Genomic DNA, 27732 nt, shown 5'->3' with positions numbered 1-27732 from the left:
ATATGTGTATATATCTGTGCCATTTTACTGACACCACGGCATCAACTTTAACGCGACTTTCCGCAAAAACCGTAAAACATATACAACTGAAACTTTTTTGACTGGTTCAAATGCTTTAATGGCCTTCAAATCAGCATGAAAAAATAAAAATTGGCCAAGGAATAATAATTTTAGTGCCCAAAATTTGGACTCTCAAGTGGTGTCAAAAACGCGAATTAAATAGGTAATAATTATTTTAGTCTCTCGAGTCTTGACACCACTTTAGGGTTAGACGGGTTCCTGCTAGTATATGTAAAGCGAGACGATATATGGTTCCGTGCCATTTTACTGACACCATGGCATCGACTTTCCGCAAAAACCGTAAAAGATATACAAGTGAAACTTTTTTGACTGGAGGACTGGGTCAAATGCCTTAATGGCCTTCAAATCAGCATGAAAAAATAAAAAATTGGCCAAGGAATAAGAATTTTAGTGCCCAAAATTTGGACTCCCAAGTGGTGTCAAAAACGCGAATTAAAGAGGCAATAATTAATTTAGTCTGTCGAGTCTTGACACCACTTTAGGGTTAGACGGGTTCCTGCTAGTAATGATAATATTTAAGTTGTACTATGGTTATTATTTATTAGGCACATTATCACCTCTTTCTGAGAACATGCAAATTTGAAGTTTAATATTGTCTCCACAAAGTTTGAAGTTTAGTGTTTTCACGAATCAAATTTAAAATGTAATGTCTTCAATAAAATGTCTTCAAAAATAAAATTATGTATGAATGAGTAGTGAGTACTAGATAAATGAAAGAATGTCCGAATTTATAATATTGTATGAAAATAAATGGTCCAATAGTGGCAGTTTAATAGAGGCCGTTTATAGGCCGCATAGTGGTCGTATGGTGGCTGTATAGAGGTCTTATCGTGGCTCTTTATAGACTGTATAATAGTGACATAACTAATCTTCCAATTTCCCAGTTTGGGAAATTCTGACTTTGTAACTAACTGATTTTGCTACAATTAAAACTACTCCGGAACTTACAACCTTTCCTTAGCTCAGAGGTCCTCGAAATGAAGATTTCAGGTGAAAAACGAAAGTGGCTGACCATTTTTACTATCATCTTCTATGCCCATGCCTCGAGTGTTTGTGCCTCTATTCGGTATGGTTTCCTAGCAGATGCTTTTTCGAGAAGAAATATCCCCGGAAAGATATACGGTTTGGTCGGAACAAGTCTGTTCCTCGGTTTTGGGTTTATGTTTTTCTCCCAGGGAACGGAAAAGTTGATGAGAAAATGGAGCAGCAGGTCCATCCTGCTACTAAGCATGTTAGGATGGGCAATTGTTTCGCTTCTCACTGGCTTTGCTTACAGTATTCCCGATACAACTGTTGTTATAGCCATCTCATTTGTGTTAAGGATATGTCAGGGAGTTTTGTCATATACAAGCACTCTTGTACCGATCGATTTCATCAATGCAAACTTCCCCGAAGAGTTTGACATGGTAAACGGGCTCGTGAATATGGGTTACTTTAGTGGGCATGGGGTGGCTGAAGCTGTTGGCTGTGTCATCTATGACAAAATAGGATACACGGCAGCTTACGGATTCACTGCGGTCGTTGCACTTCTTGCAGCAACAAGTTCCTTTTTCTTCATTCCTAATACAAGAACATACTTGTCCACTCAAGATGACATATCGGATGATGATCAAACGATGTTAAAAACAGGATCGAAGAAAAATAAGCTCACAAAGTTATTAATAATTCCAATGATAGCTACAATGCTCATTAATGCAAACTATGGAGTAATTCAAGTACGGTTTTTCATTTTCGCAAACATTAATGCAGACATAATATTATATAACAATAATTAATGATCACGTCTTCTAATTATATATTTAAACTACATCTCTCACCCACTTCGTTCCAAAATCCTTTTAGGCAACATATACGTATTCTTCAGGTCACAGTAACCCCCTTTCTGAAGGAAGAGTTCAACAAGTCTATTTCTTACGGCGGAACAGTTCTGACACTAGTGTCAATTGGAATGGCGACTGGGAGCGTTAGTGTAGGCGTAATTCTCCAGAAAAAGATTCTAAACCCCTTGACTGCGATGGGGATTGGTGCCACGTGTATCTTCACTGGACTTCTGGTAACTTTCCCTCCACAATCTTTACCTGCTTTGTATGAACTCAGTCCAATACTGGCATATCCTGGAGTCTTCACAGCTGGTTTGGGGGACCCCATTATGACTATAGCTACCCTTAGAGCCCTCTGTGACATCCAGGTATGTGCTTTAGAGTTCGGACATTTTCAAATTGTCACCACCTTAACATTAAGAACTAAGAAGTAAGTAGTGTATCTAGGCTCTGTGCCGCCCGACCTCTAAATCAAAGCATGGGGGCTAGCTATCTAAAAATACAATTAAATACATCACAACATAGTACGTACAAAATAATTCATTCTTTTAGCTGCAGAAAAAGGGGTTGTTGACCCCGAAAATGGTAACAAGGATAACCTCGATATGGATTGTAGGATACAGCTCCATGTATTATGCAGGATCTTTCATCGCCGGGACACTAATGGACTACTTTTCTTACTCAGGTATGTTGAACATTTATGAAATGAAAATGAAAATGAATTGAAATGAGGTATTTTCTTACGATTACGTCATGATTAACCAACAACACAAGGAATGTGCGTCAATGTGAACAAAACTATAATTTATAAAATTTGAATAAAAGTATAATTTACATTTACATTTAAACATTCAAAACAATAGTTTTCTTTGCACAACTTTAATAAAAGTTGAAATTATACCCTAAACAGTGTATAATATAATTATTAAAATGTTATAGATTTCCTTATCATATTATATTTTCAGCGTCAGCAGAGATTTTAGCTGGATTCTGTCTCATAGCTTTACTTATCTGTATTGGGATGAGACTTTACGTCAAAGATAAGGCTGACGAGGACAAAGAAAAGGTGGCATTGATCAAACAATGAAGCTGGTGGTAAAGATGAACTGTTTTAATAATTGACAATATAGATTTTATCTGTTTCAAACAAGTGAAACACTTGAAATGTGTCGACAAAAGAATTAATTCGTGAAATATGAAACAATTTGTGTCAAATTAGAATGGTGAAAGCTAGTTAAAATTTATGTTTTGGCCTTTTATAAATACATAATTTTAAAATACAGATGACTGGTCATCGCTATAATTATTATTGATTTTTCTAATATATTATATGTGCGATATTTTAGTAATGAGACAATTAATTATTATTAACTGATCATTGATTTCATCTAATTATGAAGAATACCTTTTTTATAAACATTTAATTATTTGATATAACATGATCATGGTTTCCATGACTCAAACGAAAGATGAAAGGCGTACCTTAAACGATAGAAAGGTTATAAAGTGATGAGATATTCTCTTCTATTTTTCAATTTTTGTAAAATTTTATTTAAATTAGAGATTTTTTGTTTGCATTCTTTCAAACTAGTCGGAGACCAACCGTTCTAAAAGGCCATTTCGTTAGCTTTTCGTGTTAAAAGCGATTTCTCGACGGTTATCATCTCTCTATAATTTATGATGCTTAAAACATTTGGACTTCATTGCATTTTTGTACTAAATGCAATGAGGGCGTTTTGGGCCACACCCTTTTCTATGGTTTTGCGGTCACTCGAATTTTTGTATTTTGGCCCAGGAAAGCAGGAAGGTCGTAGAGACTATTCCGATACACCATAATGTGCCTAATAGCCATATTGATATACAACTTATAAAGCACATTAGTCACTATCAACTATAGGCCACATTTTTCACTGCCCATTCACTGTCATATTGATAGCGTCATATTGATAGTGCTAGCAGGTGCTGATAAGACATGGGCTCAGTTATTCTTATTTGTTTTCACTTCAAACAAGAGCACTATACTGATACAGAGCACTATACTATCGACTCTGCACTGCCCACTAGGCACCAATCGTTAATCGGAATCCGACACAAGTAGCTTATAAAACAGTGCGTGAATTGAGTAAGCCCAACAGTGTACATTGATAGCTGCACTGGGTGTAATAACAATCTGACCCCTCATCACAATAGAACACATGTATAGATTGGTATCAACATAATGGATTTGTTGGGCACCATCGGAATCAGGCATTTAAGCTCAGGCAGTCAGGTTATGTATAATAATCTACAATATGACTATATCTTCCAGCACATTTTGTAAGTCCCATTGTATCTCAGTTTAGCTAGTGATTGTCGACAGGTATGTTGAACATTTATGAAATGAAAATGAAAATGAATTGAAATGAGGTATTTTCTTACGATTACGTCATGATTAGCCAACAACACAAAGAATGTGCGTCAATGTGAACAAAACTATAATTTACAAAATGTGAATAAAAGTATAATTTACATTTACATTTAAACATTCAAAACAATAGTTTTCTTTGCACAACTTTAATAAAAGTTGAAATTATACCCTAAACAGTGTATAATATTATTAAAATGTTATAGATTTCCTTATCATATTATATTTTCAGCGTCAGCAGAGATTTTAGCTGGATTCTGTCTCATAGCTTTACTTATCTGTATTGGGATGAGACTTTACGTCAAAGATAAGGCTGACGAGGACAAAGAAAAGGTGGCATTGATCAAACAATGAAGCTGGTGGTAAAGATGAACTGTTTTAATAATTGACAATATAGATTTTATCTGTTTCAAACAAGTGAAACACTTGAAATGTGTCGACAGAAGAATTAATTCGTGAAATATGAAACAATTTGTGTCAAATTAGAATGGTGAAAGCTAGTTAAAATTGATGTGTTGGCCTTTTATAAATACATAATTTTAAAATACAGATGACTGGTCATCGCTATAATTATTATTGATTTTTCTAATATATTATATGTGCGATATTCTAGCAATGAGACAATTTATTATTATTAACTGATCATTGATTTCATCTAATTATGGAGAATACCTTTTTTTTATAAACATTTAATTATTTGATATAACATGATCATGGTTTCCATGACTCAAACGAAAGATGAAAGACGTACCTTAAACGATAGAAAGGTTATAAAGTGATGAGATATTCTCTTCTATTTTTCAATTTTTGTAAAATTTTATTTAAATTAGAGATTTTTTGTTTGCATTCTTTCAAACTAGTCGGAGACCAACCGTTCTAAAAGGCCATTTCGTTAGCTTTTCGTGTCAAAAGCGATTTCTCGACGGTTATTATCTCGTGGTCGTAGAAACTATTCCGATACACCAAAGTGTACCTAATAGCCATATTGATATACAACTTATGAAGCAACATATTATACCTTAAATGCCTATTTTCGGAAATATGGCTGAAAAACGGATTTTTGCCAAACGAACAATGAAAATACTTACAAATGGGCTATTGGACTGGTTACAAGAAAGATCCTAAAGATTCATGAGGAACATAACATTTTTCCGAAGATGCAAGATAACTGACTTGGTGTCCAGAAACATCTAAAAAGTTGGAGAATGATATACCTTACAAGACATATTTATGTGGATCATAATTAGCGGGGATCGAAATTATGGGGGAACGAAAATATGGGGATTTTTTTCAGAAATACAGTAATTTAGTACGAAATTTCAGAAATTCAGTACGAAAATATGGGGATTTTTTCCCATTTTTTCCAAAAATCCCCAAATTCCGTACCATATAAATATGTCTCGTAAGGTACTTAATTGGGCATTTCTCTTAATGGGCCAGGCACATTTGCGTCTTACAAAAGGGCAATATTTCAAAATAACGAGATGGCCTTTTACAACGGTTGGTCTCCGACTATAAACACCAAACACTAGAAACACAACTAACTTAGTCAGAGAATGTCAAGCTCCCACGCGGGGAAATTGGTAGATCACCGACCGGCTATAAGCCGGCTACTAACCGGCTATAAGCCGGCTTATAGCCGGCTACAATTTTTATAGCCGGCTTTAGCTTAGGGTAAAGTGAATTTTAGTGCGGGAGGAGGTCTTAATGACCAAAATCTGGCTTACGTGAACAATATCTTACTAACGGGACACTAGGGACCTGGGACAAGGGTCGGATCTCGGGCCCAATAGCTGTTTTGAGACTAGAGAGGCTGGACATAGGTGGTCAGCGTGACGGTAGCATGAGGATTTGGGATGCTCTGCCTGCCTTTGGGGTCTTGCAACCCCGAAAGCTGGTATATATTATCTAACGTAATCGTGGTTACATCCCGTGCTGTTTTGAATATATGATTAGATTTATGGGTCCAATATCAAGCGAAATAGTCTGATCTCCGGTACTGATGTTATACTAACAGGTCGGATCTCCGATCTTAAAGTTGGATCCTCTCTTCCAGAGTGAAACAGGAGATTCAGTGTTATTAAATCAAAATCGGATTCGTAGCACAATTGAAAACCCAGATAATTAAAATCTACAATATGAATTTCCCGACATCCTAAAATTAATATCTGGTCGTTTTTGATTCAGTGGGTCAGTGGCCAAACTCCAGTAGGTTACAAGACTTAGTAAGTTCAAGTCGAGAAAAACTTTGATTTATAAGCATGATCCTTGCCTAGTTGGATTTATCACAATATATGATGCAGTAGTTGCCTTATCGGACTTTGTTTGAACGGACATAAATTCCGAGCTCGTACTGCGAAGGGGAGGTCTGCTATCCGAGATCGCATTACAAGGGGATTCCTCGAGTCGAAAATCGTATATCGAAATTCAAAGGGTAGGTGTGGACTTCGAAAACCGAAAGATTATTTTCGGCTCAATTTTAACATGGTTTTTAAGGCAGCTGAATATGCTTTTCTGCAAAGAAACAAGTCTCAAATATAAAACACGGCGGTGGTATAATAAGACCCAACGTATGTACACCAAGATCCGTATCTACAAGGCTGCTGTTATTACTATTCTGTTATATGGAGCTGAAGTGTGGAACACAACAAAGAAGCAGATGAAACGGTTTGAGGTCTTCCATCTGACCTCCCTGAGAAGAATCTTAAAGTGGTTCTTCCATGTCTCCAATGAAGAAGTTCTCAGGCGTGCTGGAATTAAGTCTATCGAAACTTTCATCGGTGCGGCTAGACTAAGGTGGTACGGACATGTTGTCAGAATACCAGAGACGCGGTTCCCCAATTTCTTACTGGATTGGAAACCAAACTATGGAAAGAGACTGAGAGGACGACCCCGCAAAGGCTGGATGGCCTGTGTACTCGAGGATGCGGCTGAATTTACAGGTGTCGATAACATCAGCAGAGATGCAGTAAAACAGTTGGCTCTAAAGCGAGTGGAATGGAGGAACATGTTACGCCGTAGAAGAGATGTGTGTGATGCAGGCCACTCCAACGACTAGGAGGAGACCTCTTCATGTAGCATGTATGTATGTGTATGTACACTGACTATTAACCCCCCCCCCCTCCCCCCTTTGGCAGTCAGCCTTTAAGTAAATTTTGTATTATATTGGGGGGGGGTGTCATGTCCGTCTATGTCTGCCTATGTCCTGTCCTTTTTGGATTCTATGAGACAACGGACGTGTTTTTTGGGACATTGGCGGACACGGCCCCTATCAAGATTCTAAAAAAAGTGCGATGAGATTGGATTTTGACACTAAAAGTGCGATTTTCACGTGTCACGTGCAGTGGCGAAATGTACTCCCCACACCCCCCCCCCCCCCCCCCCCCCCCCCCCAGCCTGCAAGATTTCTTGCCCCACAAATTATTTTCTATTTAAAAAGATTTCGCGAGTCCCTTTGTAAGCGAAATTGTAAGTATGTCGCTTTATATTGCTCGATGTTTATTTCTCAGAATTGTAAGTATGTCACTGTTATTGGATCCATAAATAACGAAAAATTTACGTGCGTATTTTTATGAATTATATTATGTTACATATTGTTATTTTGGTAAGCCTCACGTAGCACGATGGTTTAGGGCGCGATCGTCAAGCAGTTGACTCGGGTTCGAGTCTCGTCAGCAGTCATTCTTTTGGCAATTATTAATTATTTTACTAAACTTATCATCAGAGCACCTTGTAATATACGTTATCCGATAGATTATACTGTTCGTACTTCATCTAGAGAAGACTGGCATTTAAGGATTTGTCCGGGGAAGGCCTCGTTCACACTGGAACATGTCAAATTATTGTAAACGGAGTTATCTGGTAATGTTTGTTTTGTTTATGGCTAGAATTTAGAATGGAATCAATGTGATGAGGATCCAGAGTTAATTACCTGCTAGGATTAATAAGTCAGTTCTCCAGTTGAAGAGACCCTTTCTCAAACTTTTAATGAAGAAATATTCACTATGCCTATGGCAGTATCAAGTATATTCTGAGAAAGATGGAGTAGACTGTAGCCAGGAATAGTACCTTGAGATTTAGACCGTTACCGGACCTCCTTTAATGGTAACCATGGTAACTATAGTACTAACCACTGTGAATCTTGATCTTATAACAACTAGTATCCTTTAAGACTTAGACAGTACAGTGAATAAACACGCTGAAAAGCGATGAAAATGCAAGCGCGCGACCGAATATGTAGTGCTGAAAGAGGGTGCCGAAATCTCGCGGAGAATCTCACGATATCGTGAGCCTAGCTATGAGATTTAAACGAAACTCGCAAAAATCTCGCGCGCGTTACGTCGAAGTTATCACGCTATAAACAAGTGATAAAATACACGTTATTATTATATTATATAACTTTATTCAAATCAAAAATAGAACATAAATGAACATCTTAAAGATCTGATAAGTAGCCAGAAAAAAAAGAAAAACTGATACACAAGCTATAACAACTTCTTCCATCCCGCTCTATCAGAGGCTAAAAGTCTTAAATTGTACAAATCGTCTGTATTTACAAATGGAATGTTCCTGCTACCTAAATCAAATTTAATAGTCTTAAGCAAGTTCGACTGGTGTCTACCTACTCTACCCTTTTTAGTACTCTGACTCTCTACTGCAAAGTGTAATGCAAGCTGTGCAGGTGAGTTGTTATCACTGCGAAGGACATGTCCGAGCATCCTCCATCGTGCACATGCAACACGCTCACTGAGTGGAACCACTTCACATCTCTTGTAAAGGGTGTCGTTTTTGATTATATTAGGGTAAGTCATTCTGATGATTTGCCTCAGATGCTTTCTGTGGCAAATATCCAGTTTACTCAGTAGCTGCTTTGAAGCTGCCCAGCAGCTACAATTATACATTAAGACGGAGACCACCTGGGCTTCGTAGATCTTAAGTCTGGTCTTAAGAGGTATGCGTTTACCTTGTTCCCAAACTTTCTTGTAGGTTTGGAAAGCAAGATTTGCCAGAATACATCGTCTTTTTATGTCCTCGTTGCTGCACAATTTGGAACCAAGTGAGATAGATGATCTCCAGGGCTCTCTTCCTCGAAGTGGCTCTCCTTTGTCATCAACTTCGTTCTTCTCGGCCAGATAGATATGTGTGAACTCTGTTTTTGATTCGTTGACAAAAAGATTCCACTCCTCCAATATCTCCTTGCATATTGGTAACATGGACTCCAAATTCTTTTTATCCTCGTCTGTGAAGTCTGCGTCGTCTGCGTACTCCCACTCAAGAGGTAGCAGGTTTTCAGCAAACGGAGGGTTGGGTCTTAGATAAGACATAAAGGCACGAAGGTGGTAAAGTGCGCCAGCCAAATACAGGGTGAAAAGGTTTCCAGACAAACTATCACCTTGGAACGCACCTATCGTGACAATGAACTCCCCTGATACGGTAGACCTCACTTTAATCTTCAGTTTGGTACATGAGAGTAGGTACCTTACCAGTCGGATGTCGTCTTCACTACAACCAGCATCAGCAAGAAGTTCTAGCAAAACTGATCTCTTAATGGTGTCGAATGCAGATGACATATCAATACCCATTTTGTGTAGAGACCAGCGTTTCTCCTTTACAACTGAAACTAGGATCCGTTGTGTCCAAACAATATTTGCACAGCTATGGCCAGGCTTGTAGGCATTTTGCCAAGGTCCAGTGTACTGAGAAACTTGTCTTTGAATGCGTCTAAGGACTATCATGGACAATATCTTCCTGGTGCCGTTTAAAAGACAAAGAGGGCGCAAACTTTTTAAAGGTCCACGTGGCTTACCAGGTTTTTGCAGTGGGGTAAGGAATCCTTCAGTGAATGAAGGTACATGTTCATGACGTTCAAAAGATTGATTGGTCAGCTGTGCAAATGTAGAATAGAAAATAGGTGGGGAGTGTTTAAGGAATTCGTTTGGTATACCATCAGGACCAACAGCCTTACCATTTCTTAGCTTTTTGGCAGCTTGTTCCACTTCAAAGGATGTTATGGGATTGTTTAGTGGCTGAGGACTGCCAACAAACGGCTCAAGTGGAGGTTCACTGTCTGGTCCTGTGTAGTGTTGCTCAAAATAGTTGCGTATAATGTCAGCTTTGTCACTCTCATTATCTACCAGTTGATTCTTGTCATTAAAAACAGAGATGGAGTCTGATTTCTTGTTACCTGATAGTTGCCGGACAGCTTCAAACATTTTACGGCCGTCGTCTGTATTATTGATAGAGTCTGCAAGACTGTTTGCAACTTCTATTCTGAGAGTATTCAGTCGCTTCTTAATGTCATTTGAGAGTTTGTTAATTTTTGATCTCAAGTCCTTTCTGTCTCTGTATTCATTATTATTCAGAAGTTGTAGCAATCGTTTTCTTTCCTCTGACATTTCGACAACTTCACTATCAGAAGAGTGGTGTCTCTTTCGCTGTGGCTCACGTAGACCCACAGTGGAGATGGCAGCAGTCTCAACACTTTTAAATAGTTTTCCGAACTGTTGACAAGTATCATTAGAAGAATAGTCAGGTTCAGATACAAGTTGGTTAATGTTAACAGTAAGTGCAGATTTAAACTGTTGTTGCGCTGCAATGCTACCTACAAGAGTGGTTGTGTTGAATGCCTTCTGAGTAGTCCTCTTCTTCCTGTAGAAACTATAACGCAGGGAAAAATCTGCTTTTGCAACTACAAGCTTGTGGTCACTGCGGTGCTTAGTTCCCGCATATGACCTTGCATCAGTCAGTAGTGCTTTGCTCCTGGACTTGCAAAGTATATAGTCTATCTGTGAGAAGTATGGTTTACTCTTTCGGGTGGATTGGTCTCTTATCCATCCAGTGCGTGTAGTTATATGCCTGCTGCTGTGGGAGAATGAAGTATTGGTAGCAAATAAGCCATTTGCTGCCAGAAAATGTAACAATCTCTCTCCATTCTCGTTCCTTCTACCAACACCATGCCTACCTATGTGCTGCTGTAAACCATTTTCTTCATCAACAAGTGAACGCTTGCCTAACTTGGCATTGAAGTCACCTAACATCCATACTTCAAATCGAGCAGGAACACTGATAGCCTCAAGAAGCTCACCATAAAATTGATCAGCTAGTTGAGGGTTCTGGACTGATTTAGGATTAGTAGGACTGTAACAATTTATAATTCTGATATAACAAGGTGGTTTGTTTACCCGATTGGGTTTTAGTTTAACGTCCATGTAAACAACTCTGTCACTGATCTGATGATGCGATAAAACACTGTCCATAAAACGCTTGTTAACAACAAAACCAAGACCTCCATGTCTACCCTGCTTCTGGTCAAACAGAAACAGTCTATGATGACCGGGAAGTGTTGTTTCCAAGAATTCACGAGTTTTGGTTTCTTGTAAGGCCAAAATATCTAAATCGTATCTGTCGATGTCCTCTGCAACAAGATGTTGCTTGTGAGTGGTGGAGAGACCACAAACATTCCATGTCCCAAAATTGAGTGTCGTACTAGCAATGATGGAAAAAGTTGCACAAAGAAGGTATCCAGCGATCTTCGTCGAGGCGATAAACTTACTGGCTGCTTTCACTGCCATGCGGACTCGTTACTGTCTCACACCATCCTAAAAAAAAAAATACACGTTAAGAGTATAAAATACATGTTAAGTTCCTAATTCCCTCAACTTTTAAGTTACACTTTTTCTGTTTCCTCATTTATTTACAAATTTTGTGCGATGAGTCTGGCTCGCAATCTCGCATAAATCTTGAGCTGGGGGACACGGACGGACATTGGCGGACTCGGACGGACATTGGCGGACTCGGACGGACATTGGCGGACCCGGACGGACATTGGCGGACTTGGATGGACATTGGTGGACATTAGCGGACATTGGTGGACATTAGCGGACAAACATTTTGAGGACTGAAGAGTACTGAAGAGTACTGAGGAGGATGGCTGAGAAGGATGGCTGAGGAGGATGGCTGAGGAAGATGACTGAGGAGGATGACTGAGGAGGATGACTGAGAGGGAGGAGAAGGATCAGGAAGACCCAGGAGGAGGAGGAGGAGGAGGAGGACCCAGAAGGAGGACCTAGGAGGAGGAATTAGAATTAGAATTAGAATTAGAATCAAATTTACACAGCAATACAATAAGAATAAAAATAATTTAAGAAGCTTCAATCTGCTGTGCAGGACATTCAAGTCAGTCGAAAACTGTTAGCAGAACACCCTTCTAGGGACATAAGGATATAGTATGTAAACATAATGAGTAATAAAATAATGAGTGATAAAATAAGGAGGAGGAGAACTGAGGAGGATGACTGAGGATGACTGAGAATGATGACTGAGGATGACTGAGGAGGATGACTGAGGAGGAGGAGGACTCAGGAGGAGGACTGAGGAGGACTGAGAAGGAGGAGGACTGAGGAGGATGGCTGAGGAGGATGGCTGAGGAGGATGACTGAGAGGGAGGAGGAGGAGGAAGAGGAGGAAGAGGACTGAGGAGGAGGAGGAGAAGGACTGAGGAGGAGAAGGAGGACCCAGGAGGAGGAGGACCCAGGAGGAGGAGGACCCAGGAGGAGGACGCAGGAGGAGGACTTAGGAGAAATGAGAAGGAGGACTGAGGAGAACTGAGGAGAACTGAGGAGGAGGAGGAGGAGGAGGACTGAATAGGAGGAGGAGAAGGAGGGGGACTGGGAGAGGACTGGGGAGGAGGAGGACTGATGAGAAGGATGAGGAGGAGGACCCAGGAGGAGGAGGACTGAGGACCGAGGAGGAAGAGGAGGAGGATGAAGAGGAGGAGGAGGACCCAGGAGGAGGAGGACTGAGGAGGAGGACTGAGGAGGACTGAGGAGGACTGAGGAGGATGGCTGAGGAGGATGACTGAGAGGGAAGAGGAGGAGGAGGAGGAGGAGGACTGAGGAGGACTGAGAAGGAGGAGGAGGAGGAGGAGGACTGAATAGGAGGAGGAGGGGGACTGGGGGAGGACTGAGGAGGAGGATGGAGGACTGAAGAGAAGGATGAGGAGGAGGACTGAGGACTGAGGAGGAAGAGGAGGAGGATGAAGAGGAGGAGAAGGACCCAGGAGGAGGACCCAGGAGGAGGACTCAGGAGGAGGAGGAGGACTGGGGAGGAGGAGGACTGTTGAGGACTGATGAGGAGGACTGAGGACGAGGAGGAGGAGTAGGAGGAGGACTGAGGAGGGGAGGAAGAAGAGGACTGAGGAAGATCAGGAAGACCCAGGGGGAGGAGGAGGAAGAGTAGGAGGAGGAAGCATCTAAATGTTATTTCCATTTTTGTCCGTTTTTGTCCATTTTTGTCCGTTTTTGTCCGCTCTATTTTTGTCCGTTTTGAAAATATAGGGTACCGAACGGACAAAAAACATGATCCCCCTATAACAGCAAAAATTGAACATTTTATTTAGCAATTTAGGTGTCCATTAATGTCCGCCTATGTCCGCCTATGTCCGTCTATGTCCGCCTATGTCCGTCTATGTCCGCCTATGTCCGCCTATGTCCTGTCCTTTTTGGATTCTATGAGACAAGCGGACAAAGACGGACGTGACACCCCCCCCCCCCCCCCCCCTATATATTATAAAAGCCATATTAAATCACAAATTTTATTTATAAAAATATTTAACGAAATAAGGAGACTACAAACCCAGTAAATCTGATTTCTGAATCCACGGATGTGGTGTTAAAAGTATCCATTTTCTCTTTCACAGTCAGGCAACATTGTAGCAGGTTTATCGCTCCCTGTTTCCTTAAATACTGAAATAACAAGCTATATTTGAAGACTTCTCGTGTAATAAAACCTTGAATTTCCCGAAAGACAGTCAGATGAAAAAGTTTTGGTAACTTTGAAGATTGTTTTACCCGAATCTGGATCATATCCCTTATTGTCACACAATATATATTCTTTTTCATTGCCTATTGGTATGATTTATATAATTTTTTTATAATTATTTAGACAAATTGGATCGAAAATTTTAATTTTACAAAACTAACCTGCATAAACGAGTAGAGGTTTGTCTGGTTAAAGAGGAGATCCTCCAGGTTGTAATACTGGGAGTTCTGTAGACTGGAAGTTCCTACCACAAAGTTTGAAAGGAGCTCTACTTTGCGTGAAGGAGGAAGCTTGTGTTCCTGGGATGAGCATTTTTGTAAGGTTACCATATAAAATATAAATAGTCACATATTATTAGGTTACTAAAATAGTAATGACAGAATGATATTTGAGTGACTGTGTGCCATTCTGGAAGTGGATATAAAACTTTATAACTTTACCAGTGACTTATATTCTACATTAGGTTATACCTATTGAATTTAGAGGTCTAGTTTGAAACTATAGTTATTTAATTAACCAAACCTTCATAGTTTCAGGGTCTAGCAACATCCTGATCATAAGGTTTATAAAATCTGGAGCAGCAATCAAATCAACTCCGGTTTTAAGCATCACCATGGCAACAAGCTCTCTAATGAAGGTGTTAGCTTTGGGAGCACTGAGTCTACCCTCAGGAACTAAGTAGGGTAGCAGCAACTCGACTAGGGATCGTAGATATCTGGATATTAATAAAATTAGATGCTAAGAGGAGAAGAGAAAATAGGTTATATAAGCTTAAATAATTTATATCAATGTGATTTATAGACTATCAAATGTTTTTAGAATTAACCAATTTACAGCAGTTCACAATTTCAGTCAGGAAATAAGAGAAAGAGTAAACCTGTTCTCAGAGTCTTCACTTGTTAGAGCTATGTGGAGATTCTCACCATACTCTTCCAAAGTTAATTTCGCAAGTTCGTCTCTACTGACGTTAGGGTGCTTTTGTTTAGTTTTAACGTGATTATCCAGATGAACCACTCCCAAGGGAATCAGCTTTTCAGTCACTATCTTTCCTAAAAATTATCAGTGATGCTTTGTAGACATTTTTAAATGTTTTGCTTTGAAAAGTCAAAATTTGGAAATGGTATGTGTAAAAGTTTCAAGGGGCATTATATACAAGAACCACATAACACGATTTTGTCTTGCCAAATCAACATTTTTGCATTTTGCAACAAATTGATATTGAAAGATTAGAATAACATGCAAAACTACAAACCAATATCCAGTTGCATGCTGATTCGTATCAAAGAAGCAGCTATGAAGCGGAAGATACATCTGACGTCATGGAGGAAATCAGAATTCTTACTGATGGGATGATACCAATAGTAAATATGATGAACTAATAACAACTGACAAAACTCTTCAATCTTTTCATCAATTTTTTCTGGTATCATCATCCCTTTCCATATCTGATCTGATTTTACTTGGACTTCATGACGACGGCAGTTTTGTTTGTCACAAACAGGACACTGAACATATTTCACAGATGGAACTGGTAAAATTTTATATGGTCTGTATTTTAGTTTGAAGAGGTACCCAAAAATCCAGATACTAGGTGGAGTTACATATCGTTGCAGCACAAATACCCCAATTGCCATGCCGCCAGAAAATAGCCATAGGTACAAAACAAAGACAGGATGTTGAACTGATACAATAAATATAAATCCTATCAGTGTCGCGAGTGTTATTGTCACATTTCGAGTCTCTTCATAAGATCTACCAACGCTGGTCAAAGCATTGATAATCATCTCCTTTCAGCATAGACCAGTAACAGCCATTATCTGATGTAGTAGGGATAGTAACAACTGTAGCAAGGTTAAACTATCAATCAATTTCAGGTTTAATACATAAAATGCATCAGTTAATATCAAAAAACAAAACAATTTGTATGCCATTCTGAGTTGTCCAAATGTTCAATCAGACTCGATGAACAAATCTAACGATTTATCTGCAGGGGAGATTGATATAACACAACGCATCACTCAAAGAACAAATTAAGTAGTTGTCAGATTACAATCCAGCGTATGTACTAGAAGGTACCATAAAGGGCCCTTCCTAGCCTAATTTAGTGCCAATTTCAGTCAAACACAAATTTTAAGTTAAGCCATTTATAACTGTCTGAGCAGAACTGGTCATGCTTCAATGTCAACCAGAGGACCACTCACTGCCCCCAAATTAGATACCCAAGGAAATAAAATGTCTGCTTCCAGTCAGGTAAGGTCAGGTGTTTCCGAAGCTCAATGTTAGGACCAATCCTGTTCATACCCAGCCAATCCTATTGATAACCAGCCAAAATAGATATCCAAGGCTTCTTCCTCTCAGGTAAGGTCAGGTGTTTCGCAGGACTCAAGATTAGGACCACCGACCAATCCTATTCATACCCAGCCAAAAGATCTAGAGTCTTGTTAAAAGTAACGCCACATCAAATCGGTAAAACTGCATACATATGTGGGTATCTCAGCAATATTGAAATATTAGTAGTAGCACTATAACTATACTATACAACACTTGATTGTACTATAACCCAGTTAAATTTTTAATATATATATAAAATTATTCAAACAATATACACATAATATAGCAATGACCCTATATAAAATCAACCCTTTAAGAATTCAAAAAATTCCCTTAACAATCAAAAATTACCCTTGGCCTTGTGGCTCCAAGTTAAGATCTAGACTGTTTATATCAACAATGTTTTTTCTCGCACCTCTGTCTCCACGGAGAGAAATCACTGTTGTTCTAAGGATTTCAAAGCGAAGGCGCTTTCTTATGTATCCTACAGCGTCTGAGTACCTCTGGCCAGTGTGGTACTCCATCTTACTGGCCAGCTTCTTGACCAGTCTCTCAGCTTCACCACCCATTCCACCAGAAGTCGAGAACACTAAAGGTGTGAAGCTTCCTTTCTCCACTTCAAGAACCCTTGCATTGTAACATCGCTTTTTCTCATTTTCATGGGACAGGTACATTGCTGGTATCGGTTTGCTTGCATTGGAGGGGGCTGGGGCATGAAATACCCTTACATCAAAAAATGCCCTCTCTGAAGCATTCCAAATCGATCTTGCAGAAATGTCCAGCCTGGCTTGGTCTCCTAGGACTGTTCCCTTGCTGGTAACTCTAGACCATCAACTGGAAGAAGAACTGGCTCAGTCTGCACATCCTTGCATTTCACAGTTCTCATTAGTTCTGCAAAGGTGTCTCTCAGCGAGTTGTGCCGCAGTGACACATATCCACCAAGTTTGCAGATGAGCGCATGGTTTGCTGAGTATTTCTGGCCACACGTACATGTTTTAGGGCAGTCCTTTAGGTTCAGGTTGTATCTGAGAGCTATTGCATCTGAGAACTGTTGTTTATTCATCAGATATCCATACTCTTTTAAAGGTAGTGCTGTTAACCAAGCACTTGCCCCTTTCTCAGCTGCTAGTTGGAACATCAACTTTGCCAGTGGTGTTGACTCGAGCTCCTGGCGTATTTCTGCTTGTTTTTGTTGATAAAAGAGATTTTGTTCAGTCGTTATCTCAGTTTTCACTCCTTTACTGTGTCTCCAGTCCTCTGTGTAGTTGTCTATCTGCTTGAGAATAGCTTCTTTAAGGGGTTTTGTGGCTCTACATGAGAAATTGTACTCTCGGTCTGCCATTTCCATCATAACTGGTATACCCAATCCTCCATATCTTGGTGGTAGAGCCATTATGTTCCTTAGTTCATCAGTGCAGCTAAACAGCCTGTTTATGATAGCTGGGATAAACTCATCACGTGTTACTTGTTCTAGAGGAGTGAGCCTATCTGCAACTCCTGGGGTAGTTCTGCACACATAGTTCCATCTTTTACTAAGCCCATACATGTATGCACTGTATGCTATTTGAGGTTCTCTTGATGCTATATCACTTAACTGTTTAAGATCACGACACCATTCTTGAACTATTTCCTCAATGAAAGCCTCTTTTCCTTGGTCTGTTTCTATGAAGCTGCCCAGATATCGTTGACCAATGCTTGTCACATTGACATCTGGGAATAGGGTTCTTGCCTTCTCTTCGTGCTCAGGCTTGACTATCACCCATGTTTTAGAAGATTTAGGGTTGTATCCAAAGAGTGGTCCTTTAATACAGAGGTTATCCCACCACTTCCTTATTTCAGGTCCAGTTTTCCCCCAGCAGCAGAGTCATCAGCATACCAGATCTGAGTCACCTTTCTCTCAATGTTTCTTGCATCAATCAATGGTATTGTACCACAGGCATAAAATCCCATGGCAGGTGGATCACCTTGTGTGGTCCCTTCTTCACTAAAAAGATGCTCATCTCCTCCTGAAATGAACAGCCTAGCAGGTATTCTGTAGGTGTTCATAATGTAAGTAGCAACTTCTGGACAAACGATGTTCATGTTGTTGAGAGCAGCCTCTCGGTTCAGCAAGTTAAATGCATTCTCTGCATCCACTAAGATGATAGCTTCAGTTTCAGGGTCTTCAAAGCAGTCCCTTGCAGCATGGACTGCTGCTTCCACTCCTCCCTGAAGACCAGCACAAACTTGAATAGGAGCAGTGGCTCCAACCAGATCTTTCTGTAGGAGGGTCATTACTGTTTTCCCTATTATCCTTCTTAATACTTCACCTATGCCTACTGGCCTGACTCCAGGCTTTTTATCCAGGGGGAAAAGTCGACATGCTGTCAATGAGGTCAACAGCGTTGGATCCAAATTCCGGACACATAGTTTCCTTGCTATCCCTGCTATGGCATTACATAGATCCTCACACTTCTTACCAAACTGTTTAGAACACAGTAGTCTCTTCCATGCATCCGCATCCATCCCTGAAGGCCCTGCAGCACCCTGTACTCTCTTTGCTGCTTGTCTTATCGATTCCCCGTCAATACTGTCAAATATAACCGGCTCTACCCTCCTCACTCGTCCACTCAGACAGCTTCCCTTTGATGCAGGTGATGCCTTGGGATGCTTCTCTTTCAGCACTTTAATCACATCTGGAGTAGGTTCAAGAATCCCAGTGGCATTTTCACCAATCCACCGCATTGCTGCACTGACTTTTCCTTTCATCATAAGTCGAGTGAAGACTCTCTCAACATGGCCATGTTTATGCTTCCCCTTTCCCAATCTCCTCTGAATCTCCTGTCCTTCTCGCAGCAGCTCTTCTAGCTTACCTGCCTGCCACAAAACAAGTCTTCTCTTCAACACTTCAGTGTGTTCCTTTGCTTTGGACCTCTTTGAGGGTTTCTGCAACAGCAGTGATGGCATTATCATCAATAGGGTGATGGTCACTGATTCCATAGCACTGCCTGATGTGAAATTGTTGGCCACTTTAGTCATTTCTTCGATGAATGCTTTTCCTGCCGCCCCTGAGGGAAGCAAAAATATGTTTCTTCTCCATTTAACTATAACACCATATATTTCCTCACATTTTGTCAGAACTTCCCAACTATTCCATGGTCCTAATTTCAATCGAGATGGATCACTTACATTTTCATGATCTGGGAAACAGCACTCCTTTGCCTCTTCTACCACAGTATCAGCGTCCTTTGATGTTGTTTTTAGGCATCTTGTACATAGATATTCATCATTGCTTTGACTCAGTTTCTTGTATTCTTCTTTTACTGATCTTCAAATCAAACTAAACTGAAGAAAACGGAGACAGAAAACACGAGCACCACACAATCCTTTCAAAATTTACAATGGGTTGCAAGGTTGTTAAGAAAATGCTATGGTAGCGCTCGATTTCAATCACAATTTTTTAGCGCGCGGCACACAAACAAAATTAGTATTTTAAGATCGTTTCAAAAAAATTTGTATCTTGTAAAATTATAAATAAATATCATTGAACAGCATTTCATTAGTTTTGGCAGAAATTTAACTTGATGGAGCGATAGGTACCCAATAAATGTTTGGAGGACTTCGCCGCTTCGACGCGCCGCGCGAACTAGCGTTTTTGCTTCGCAGAGCAACGATCTCGATGGGTTGACATCGTCAACCAAAATAAATGTTTGCACACAAAAACGTTTTGAAAATGAAAAATAAAATAAAATTTACTTGGTTACGCAAGATTTACATTTGTTATTGACCATTGTTAATGATTTGGCCCGGCGCGCGCTACTTCGTAGCTCTTGCCATCGGGCCACATAACATTTCGAGAAGAAAGCGGCGCGCGCTACTTCGAAGAAATTTAGACGAGTAACATCCGTCAACATTTGTTATTGCTACGTGATCTGAATTGCAAAGATTTTTGGAGAAGAATTCGTCAAATGAAAAGATTGATGTCATTTTGGTTACGAACACTTTGAGGATATATAAAAATGCCAGTTGTGTTCTTTAGACGATATGATCAAGAACAAATGATACGTCAACTAATTGATTCACGATGTCAATCCTTCGCATCTCGCCGATCTGCATACGTGGTTGCGAGAAGAATTATTTGATGCGCGGCGCGACCCAGTAGTGCATCTCGCTACAAGTCAACAAATTAAGTTACCCAAACGTTAACGAGGGTTTAAGTTTGTATTGGCCATTGTTAATGGTCTGGCCCGGCGCGCGCTACTTCGTAGCACTTGCCGTCGGGCGTGCTCTAACCAGAGCCCTCTCGCTTGCAGTAGCGCGCGACCGCCGAAGGCGGCAAAATGAAACAAGCGCGTGAACCATCGGGCCATTTCGAGCTAGAAGAAAGCGGTGCGCACTACTTCGAATAAATTTAAACGAATAACATCCGTTTGTAGTGCGATGTGTTACTGTTTAATTGACGATATCAATTCATCGCAGCTCGGCGCGGCACAATCAACAATAGCGCATTTCGCCGATCTGTCGCTGTGAGAAGCTTCATTGAGTGCGCGGCGCGGCACAGTAACGCATTGCGCTACAACTTTACTGTAAACTGTGCTGCGAAACTGTGCCTCGCTAGATCGGCGAAATGCGCTGTGCTTCGCCGAGCTGCGATGAATTGACATCTTGTTCTAACCAGAGCCCTCTCGCTTGCAGTAGCGCGTCACGCAGTACGCGTAGGCACATGGCTATGTGAAATTGACATCCAACATCGTCAATTAAAACGTACATCCGTCAACCAAACTTGTATTGCCGCGATTTCGTTAGATCGGCTAAATTCGCTACAAGTATTGGGCCTCGCAGAGCTGCGAACAATTGACAGTTAAGGTTTCTATGAACTCTAATCAAAAATCCAAACGCGTACAATTTACAATGTTCGAACCGCCAATTAAGAGGACTTCGACGTTTCGACGCGCCGCGCAAATTTGAAACTGTCATTCTTATTGATTCGCATCAACGAATTCGCAGAGCAAAGAATAACGATATGCAATCTGCAAAAATTGGCATCGTCAATCAAAACCTCATATCAAAATCAAAAATGTTGTTGTCAGTTGTCAAAATAAAACTGAGTTTATTCGTTACCTCTATTTTGATACGTGTTACATATTCGGCGGCGCGCGCACTTCGCGCGCGAAAAGTCGCATGCAACCTTTATTATTCTTTTATTGTATATGCCTTTATTGCTTATGTTTACTGGGCCGCGCTCAGCCTGTCATTCCGCCGAATCTCTAATTATGTTTAGGAACATGATAGCCTGAGTGCTGAGGCCCCCAAGTAATGTTTATGTATGCTTTTGGCTTTACTATACTATTTAAATATGTTGTGATATTTACCTAGTATAGCCATGAGTCTACGCGTACTGCGTGATTTGACACACGCTGTAACCCCTTTTGAGCGCGCGCGAATTCTAATTCTAATCCAGAGAAGGTCCTAGCGTACGCAAACTGCGACTCTAACCTCTGACTCGCCACATCACAACAGCCCAGAGCACTTTGCAGTAGATGGCAGTCATCATTGGCAGCTAAATATAATATCCGATAGGAATCTGGATATTCGCAACTGAAATATTATGCATCTTGCTGATATAATGACATTTATGGAATGACCCAGAAAAAAAGATCTCATAGCTTTGGGATCCCAAAAACTGTTGATGTGAGCGCTCTAAATTATGATTGGAAACTTCATCTTCTACGAAAGTTCATCTTCTACGAAAGTTCATCTTCTACGAAAGTTCATCTTCTATGAGAGTTCATCTTCTACGAAAGTTCGTCTTCTACGAAAGTTCATCTTCTACGAAAGTTCATCTTCTACGAAAGTTCATCTTCTACGAAAGTTCATCTTCTACGAAAGTTCATCTTCTACGAACTACTACAACTCTACAGTCTACAAGTACAACTATACATCCCTGCATCTCTACAACTCGGCAATTCTTCTGTCTAAAACTTTTAGTAGTAGAAGCTTTAGTATCGAAGGCAATAATCTGATGATTTTTCTAGAGCATTTATTCCGCGTATCAATAATTACCATCACGTGAAGACAGGGGCTCATGTGGTTCATTACATTGATCATATTAGCAAGGATGTGATATACAATGCGCTAATCATACTGTATATCGGATTACACTGTATCTCGATTGCGGATATAAAGGTGTCAAATTGTCAATATACAGTTAATGTCGATATACAGCTTGATTACCTGTTTGCGACCGTAGCAATATTACACATTGCACATGTTTAATTTGAAAGAAACTAGCTTGTCGACAAAAATCGTCTCTTCGCACAACAAGCAAACTTTGGTTAACCTTGGCATCCTCAGCAATCAGTCAAATGGATTGATTCAAATCATTTAAATTGGCATATGATCGGACAAACTTATTCAAACTTTGTTACAAATTAATGACGCTACCTTAAAAATTGTACACAGCTGCAGAGTTGGACTTTCCGGTCCATTTGTTGTTATGTTCCGCAGAACAATATTTGATGAAAGTTTATTATCTCAAGATCTGATTGATAGATTTTCTTTGAACTTTCCAGATAGTTACATATAAATATAACTTGCACAGATTATCCGTCTTATAGCCATATATGGCTATAAGACGGATAATCTGTGCAAGTTTGGACGAACTTCTATGTGCCAAATTTAAGATATCACTTCAAACACAAGAAAATATCTCCAAACTGTCGGTTCATAGAAATTCGCCCAAACTCGCACAGATTATTTGTCTTATATATAACGATCTGGAAAGTTTAAAGAAAATCTATCGGTCAGATCTTCAGATACATGCCAAATATTGTAACGATTTGGAGATATTTTCTTGTGTTTGAAGTGATATCTCCAATTAGAAACTCGCCCAAACTTGCACAGATTATTTGTCTTATAACCATATAGTTATTTGGAAAGTTTAAAGAAAATATATCTGTCAGATCTTCAGATATATGCCTCGGTACCACTGCAAACCACCCATTTGGAGATATTTTCTTGTGTTTAAGAAGATATCTCAAATTTGGCACATTGAAATTCGCCCAAACTTTCATAATTTTAATTGTAATTATTTAACTATCTGAAAAGTTTAAAAAGATTTTGTTGGTCAGTTCTCAAGAAAACAGAAAATCAAGAATATATTTTAAATTATTTACTTAAACACTCGATTTTCGAACTTTTTATTTGATACAGATTTGTCGAAAGTCCTTCTGACAATGCAGTAAAAACTTTACACTCACCGCCGGTGATATTAATATTGCACATATTTCACGTTACATGAAGAACATATTCGTTTATTTAGATGCATCTTTGTCCTTTGATGATGATTAAAAACTTTACATATACCGCCGGCGCGAAACGTTTAGCGTCAAGGTAACTCCACAATTTTGTTGCGCAATAAGTCACGTGACTAGCGCGGCGTCAGTCATGACTGACGCCGCGCTAATGACTACGTATATTGTGTAGCCTCTCTCGCCGGCCGGCCGGCCGGCGTGCACGCTTCGCGTGCACGAGAGGTATACAACGTGTAGCAATGCGTGATAGTAGAGGCTCTTACGGGCATTGTCTGCTCGATACGATATGGGACCCCAGATACACCTTCCTAGACGTATTTTTGACCGTAGAATCGATTAAAAGTGGTTTCGAGATGATTGGACTGAGTTTACGCGGGTAAAATCGCAAAAAACCGATTTTTGGGCCAAAAATAGGCCAAAAACCATGTTTTTTGATATTTTGAACAAGTTAATTTTGTTGGCATGTCGGCAAAACTTGCATGGAAATAGCTAAAACACAGCCGCACAAGATGGTTTAAAAATTTTAAAAATCCCTCTGTTTTTACGCGGGTAAAAATCCAAAAAAGTGGTAAAAATTTTGACTTTTTTGCTTGAAGTTTGAATAATTTTTTGCAGTTGTATTAAATCAACCCAAAAATAGTCACATCGTGTTTGCCTAAATTTTTCCTTTCCGAGAAGTACCCACTTCATATACTTTATCGAAGTTTGAATATTGTCACTCCGCAAGCGTTTTTGCCAAATTTTCGACGCGCACTACGCGCAAAAGCATTTAGTTGTTATCAATTGGCACCCGCGCGTTCATCATAAATTTCAAACAGCTATAACTCAGCGAGATTATGTCTGTTCTAGCTCATATTTTCACACCAAATAGAAAACAATGTGATCTTATTGCTGACAAAATATGAATATAATTACTCTATTTGCCTTAGAGTAATAGACTGTCAAAGTTTAAAACGCGCATTGGTATAGCACGTGACTAATAAGGCAAAATTTATACTTCTTAACATATTATCGATCCTTAGACATCATACTATTGTGTCCGATTAGCGGTTAGGTCTCTAAACTCGTAGCAGAAAACACGTCTTTTTGCCCGTAAGAGCCTCTACTATGACCAGTGACGCGCTTGTTTAACAAGCAGTCGCGCGCTACTGCAAGCGAGAGGGTTCTGGATGGAGCAATTGTGGATATGCCGTGCACAGGTTTGAGGTTAAGGTCACATGAAAATACACAATTCTGTTTGGGCAAAATCATCAAGAATTTTTGCCTGCGGCAAAAATATTTTTAATTCCTGTCTGTGCGAAAGATTAAGTTGTATGCACTCTATATTTCTCAGGATATGGTTGCCTCCACTCTGCAAGGCACATATAATAATTTGTGATAACTACGAAAGCTGGTACAAGCTGGCCATGTTTTATTTGTGGGTTGTAGCGCGATGCACTACTGGGTCGCGCCGCGCATCAAATAATTCTTCTCGGCAGATCGGAGAGATGCATCACTGATCACTGTGCCTCACCGAGCTGCGAAGGATTGACATCGTGGATCAAACTTGTGGGTTGTAGGAGAAATCCGTTTTGTAGGGGGGGGGGGGATCATGTTATTTTTTGTCCGTTTTTGTCCGTTAATTTTTGTCCGTTTTGAAAATATAGCTGCCAAACGGACAAAAACGGACAAAAACGGACAAAAATTGTAACTTTTGATTTAAATTTTCTCCACAATTTGTAACAGGCTATCTGCAGAAATGGGTAGCCCGGTTAATGACCATGGTCCTTTCTCAAACTTTTAATCTTCAATTAGGCACAAAGAATAGTCTACACATTTTTTAATAACATAAAAAGGGATGAAAAGTTTTATTACTGGAGAGTAAAACTTTGTTAAATACAAAGATTCTTGAGCACATTTTGAGTCAGACTCAAATGCGCTTAAAAACATTTTAGTATATAACAATAAATTATGTTAACAATAACACCAACAATAATTATAAATTGAACAAATTATTGAGAGATGAAAGAGAGGAAAAGGAGGAGGGGGGACTGAGGAGGGGGACTGAGGAGGGAGAGGAGGGGGGCTGAGGAGGAGTGAGACTGAGAAGGAGAACTGAGGAGGAATGAATAGGAGGAGGAGAAGAAGGACTCAAGAGGAGGAGGACCCAAGAGGAGGAGGACCCAGAAAAAGGCCCCATGAGGAGGACTGGGGAGGAGGAGGACTGATGAGGACTGATAAAGAGGACTAAGGACGAGGAGGAGGAGGAGGAGGAGGAGAAGGACTGAGGAGTGAGGAGGAGGACTGATGAGGAGAAGGAGGTGTATGAGGAGGATGAGGAGGAGAAAGGAGATAAAGGATGAGGATAAGGAGGACTGAGGAGGAGGACTGGTGAAGAAGACTGATGAGGAGGAGGACTGAGAAGGGGAGGACTTAGGAGGACTGAGGAGGGGAGGACTTAGGAGGAAGAGGAGGATTGAGCAGGAGGAGGACTGAGGAGTAGAAGGAGGAAGAAGACTGAGGAGGATCAGGAGGACCCAGGAAGAGGAGGAAGAGGAGGAGGACTGAGGAGGAGAAGGAGGACCCAAGAGGAGGAACCAGGAAGAAGAGGAGGAGGAGGACTGAGAAGGAGGAGTGAGACTGAGAAGGAGAACTGAGGAGGAGGAATGAATAGGAGGAGGAGGAGAAGAAGGACTCAAGAGGAGGACTGAGGAGGAGGAGGACTAAGGAGAAGGATGAGGAGGAGGACCCAAGAGGAGGAGGACCCAAGAGGAGGAGGACCCAGGAAAAGGCCCCAAAAGGCGGACTGGGGAGGAGGAGGACTGATGAGGACTGATGAGGACTGATAAAGAGGACTAAGGACGAGGAGGAGGAGGAGAAGGAGTGAGCAGTGAGGAGGAGGACTGATGAGGAGGAGGTGTATGAGGAGGATGAGGAGGAGAAAGGAGATGAAGGAAGGAGATGAAGGATGAGGATAAGGAGGACTAAGGAGGAGGACTGGTGAAGAGGACTGATGAGGAGGAGGACTGAGAATGGGAGGACTTAGGAGGACTGAGGAGGGGAGGACTTAGGAGGAAGAGGAGGATTGAGGAGGAGGAGGACTGAGGAGTAGAAGGAGAAAGAAGACTGAGGAGGATCAGGAGGACCCAGGAGGAGGAGGAAGAGGAGGAGGACTGAGGAGGAGAAGGAGGACCCAGGAGGAGGAACCAGGAAGAAGAGGAGGAGGAGGACTGAGAAGGAGGACTGAGAAGGAGAAGGAGGACTGATGAGGAGGATGAGGATGAGGGTGACCGGGGAAAGGATTGAGGAGGAGGAAGACTGAGGAGGAGGAAGAGGAGAAGGACTGAGGAGGAGAAGGACTGAGGAGAAAGAAGAGGAGGAGGACTGAGGAGGAGGACCCAGGAGGATCAGGAGGAGGACACAGGAAAAGGCCCCAGGAGGAGGAGGATGACTTGGGAGGAGGAGGACTGATGAGGACTGATGAGGAGGAGAAGTAAGTGGATGAAGAGGATGAGGAGGACTGAGGAGGAGGACTGGTGAGCAGAAGGAGGAGGACCCAAGAGGAGAAGGAGGAGGAGGAGGATAACTGAGGAGGAGGAGAAGGACTGAGGAGGAGAAGAGGGATCCAGGAGGAGAACCCAGGAGGAGGAGGAGGAGGACTGAGAAGGAGGACTAAGGAGAAGGAGGACTGATGAGGAGGATGAGGAGGAGGGTGACTGGGGGAGGACTGAGGAGGAGGGTGACTGGGGGAGGACTGAGGAATATGAGGAAGACTGAGGAGGAGGAGGAAGAGGAGAAGGACTGAGGAGGAGAAGGACTGAGGAGGATGACTGAGGAGGAGGAGGACTGAGGAGGAGGAGGACTGAGAAGGAGGAGGACTGAGGAGGAGGACTGAGGAGGAGGAGGAGGAGGAGGAGGAGGAGGAGTGAATAGGAGGAGGGGGACTGGGCAGGACTGAGGAGGAGGACTGAGGAAAAGGATGAGGAGGAGGACTGAGAAGGAGGAC

The 27732-nt window shown here is 41.0% G+C and overlaps 2 protein-coding genes across 3 annotated transcripts in view; one reads left to right on the top strand and one right to left on the bottom strand.

Annotated features, from left to right (window-relative positions):
• LOC134820662 (sorting nexin-14-like) overlaps positions 1-15967 on the bottom strand; it is a 41247-nt gene extending 25280 nt beyond the window's left edge. For both annotated transcript variants that reach the window (XM_063831167.1, XM_063831166.1), the window contains exons 1-5: positions 15377-15967; positions 15002-15173; positions 14647-14839; positions 14286-14423; positions 13939-14048 (exon numbers count right to left, since the gene is read on the bottom strand). In XM_063831167.1, coding sequence (XP_063687237.1) covers positions 13939-14048; positions 14286-14423; positions 14647-14839; positions 15002-15173; positions 15377-15908 — 1145 coding nt within the window. In that variant the 5' untranslated portion in view covers positions 15909-15967. The remainder of the gene's footprint in view (positions 1-13938; positions 14049-14285; positions 14424-14646; positions 14840-15001; positions 15174-15376) is intronic.
• LOC134820667 (uncharacterized) lies at positions 966-3462 on the top strand. Its single transcript, XM_063831174.1, has 4 exons — positions 966-1796; positions 1946-2269; positions 2454-2586; positions 2867-3462. The coding sequence occupies exons 1-4, from the start codon at positions 1059-1061 to the stop codon at positions 2986-2988; spliced, it is 1317 nt and encodes a 438-aa protein (XP_063687244.1). The 5' UTR covers positions 966-1058; the 3' UTR covers positions 2989-3462.
• Positions 15968-27732: the final 11765 nt, after the last annotated feature.

Source organism: Bolinopsis microptera, chromosome 9 (assembly GCF_026151205.1).
Source record: "Bolinopsis microptera isolate Bmic1 chromosome 9, MBARI_Bmic_1.0, whole genome shotgun sequence".
Lineage (NCBI taxonomy): Eukaryota > Metazoa > Ctenophora > Tentaculata > Lobata > Bolinopsidae > Bolinopsis > Bolinopsis microptera.
Note: the sequence above shows the minus strand (reverse complement) of the source record. Positions and strands in the feature narration are given on the sequence as shown.

What these genes read in the sequence shown, in the direction of transcription:
- LOC134820667 (XM_063831174.1), top strand. Translation starts at nt 1,059, where the DNA reads ATGAAGATTTCAGGTGAAAAACGAAAGTGGCTGACCATTTTTACTATC. An exon ending in GAGCCCTCTGTGACATCCAG is followed by an intron (nt 2,270 to 2,453) that starts GTATGTGCTTTA and finishes TCATTCTTTTAG; the next exon opens with CTGCAGAAAAAGGGGTTGTT. An exon ending in GGACTACTTTTCTTACTCAG is followed by an intron (nt 2,587 to 2,866) that starts GTATGTTGAACA and finishes TTATATTTTCAG; the next exon opens with CGTCAGCAGAGATTTTAGCT.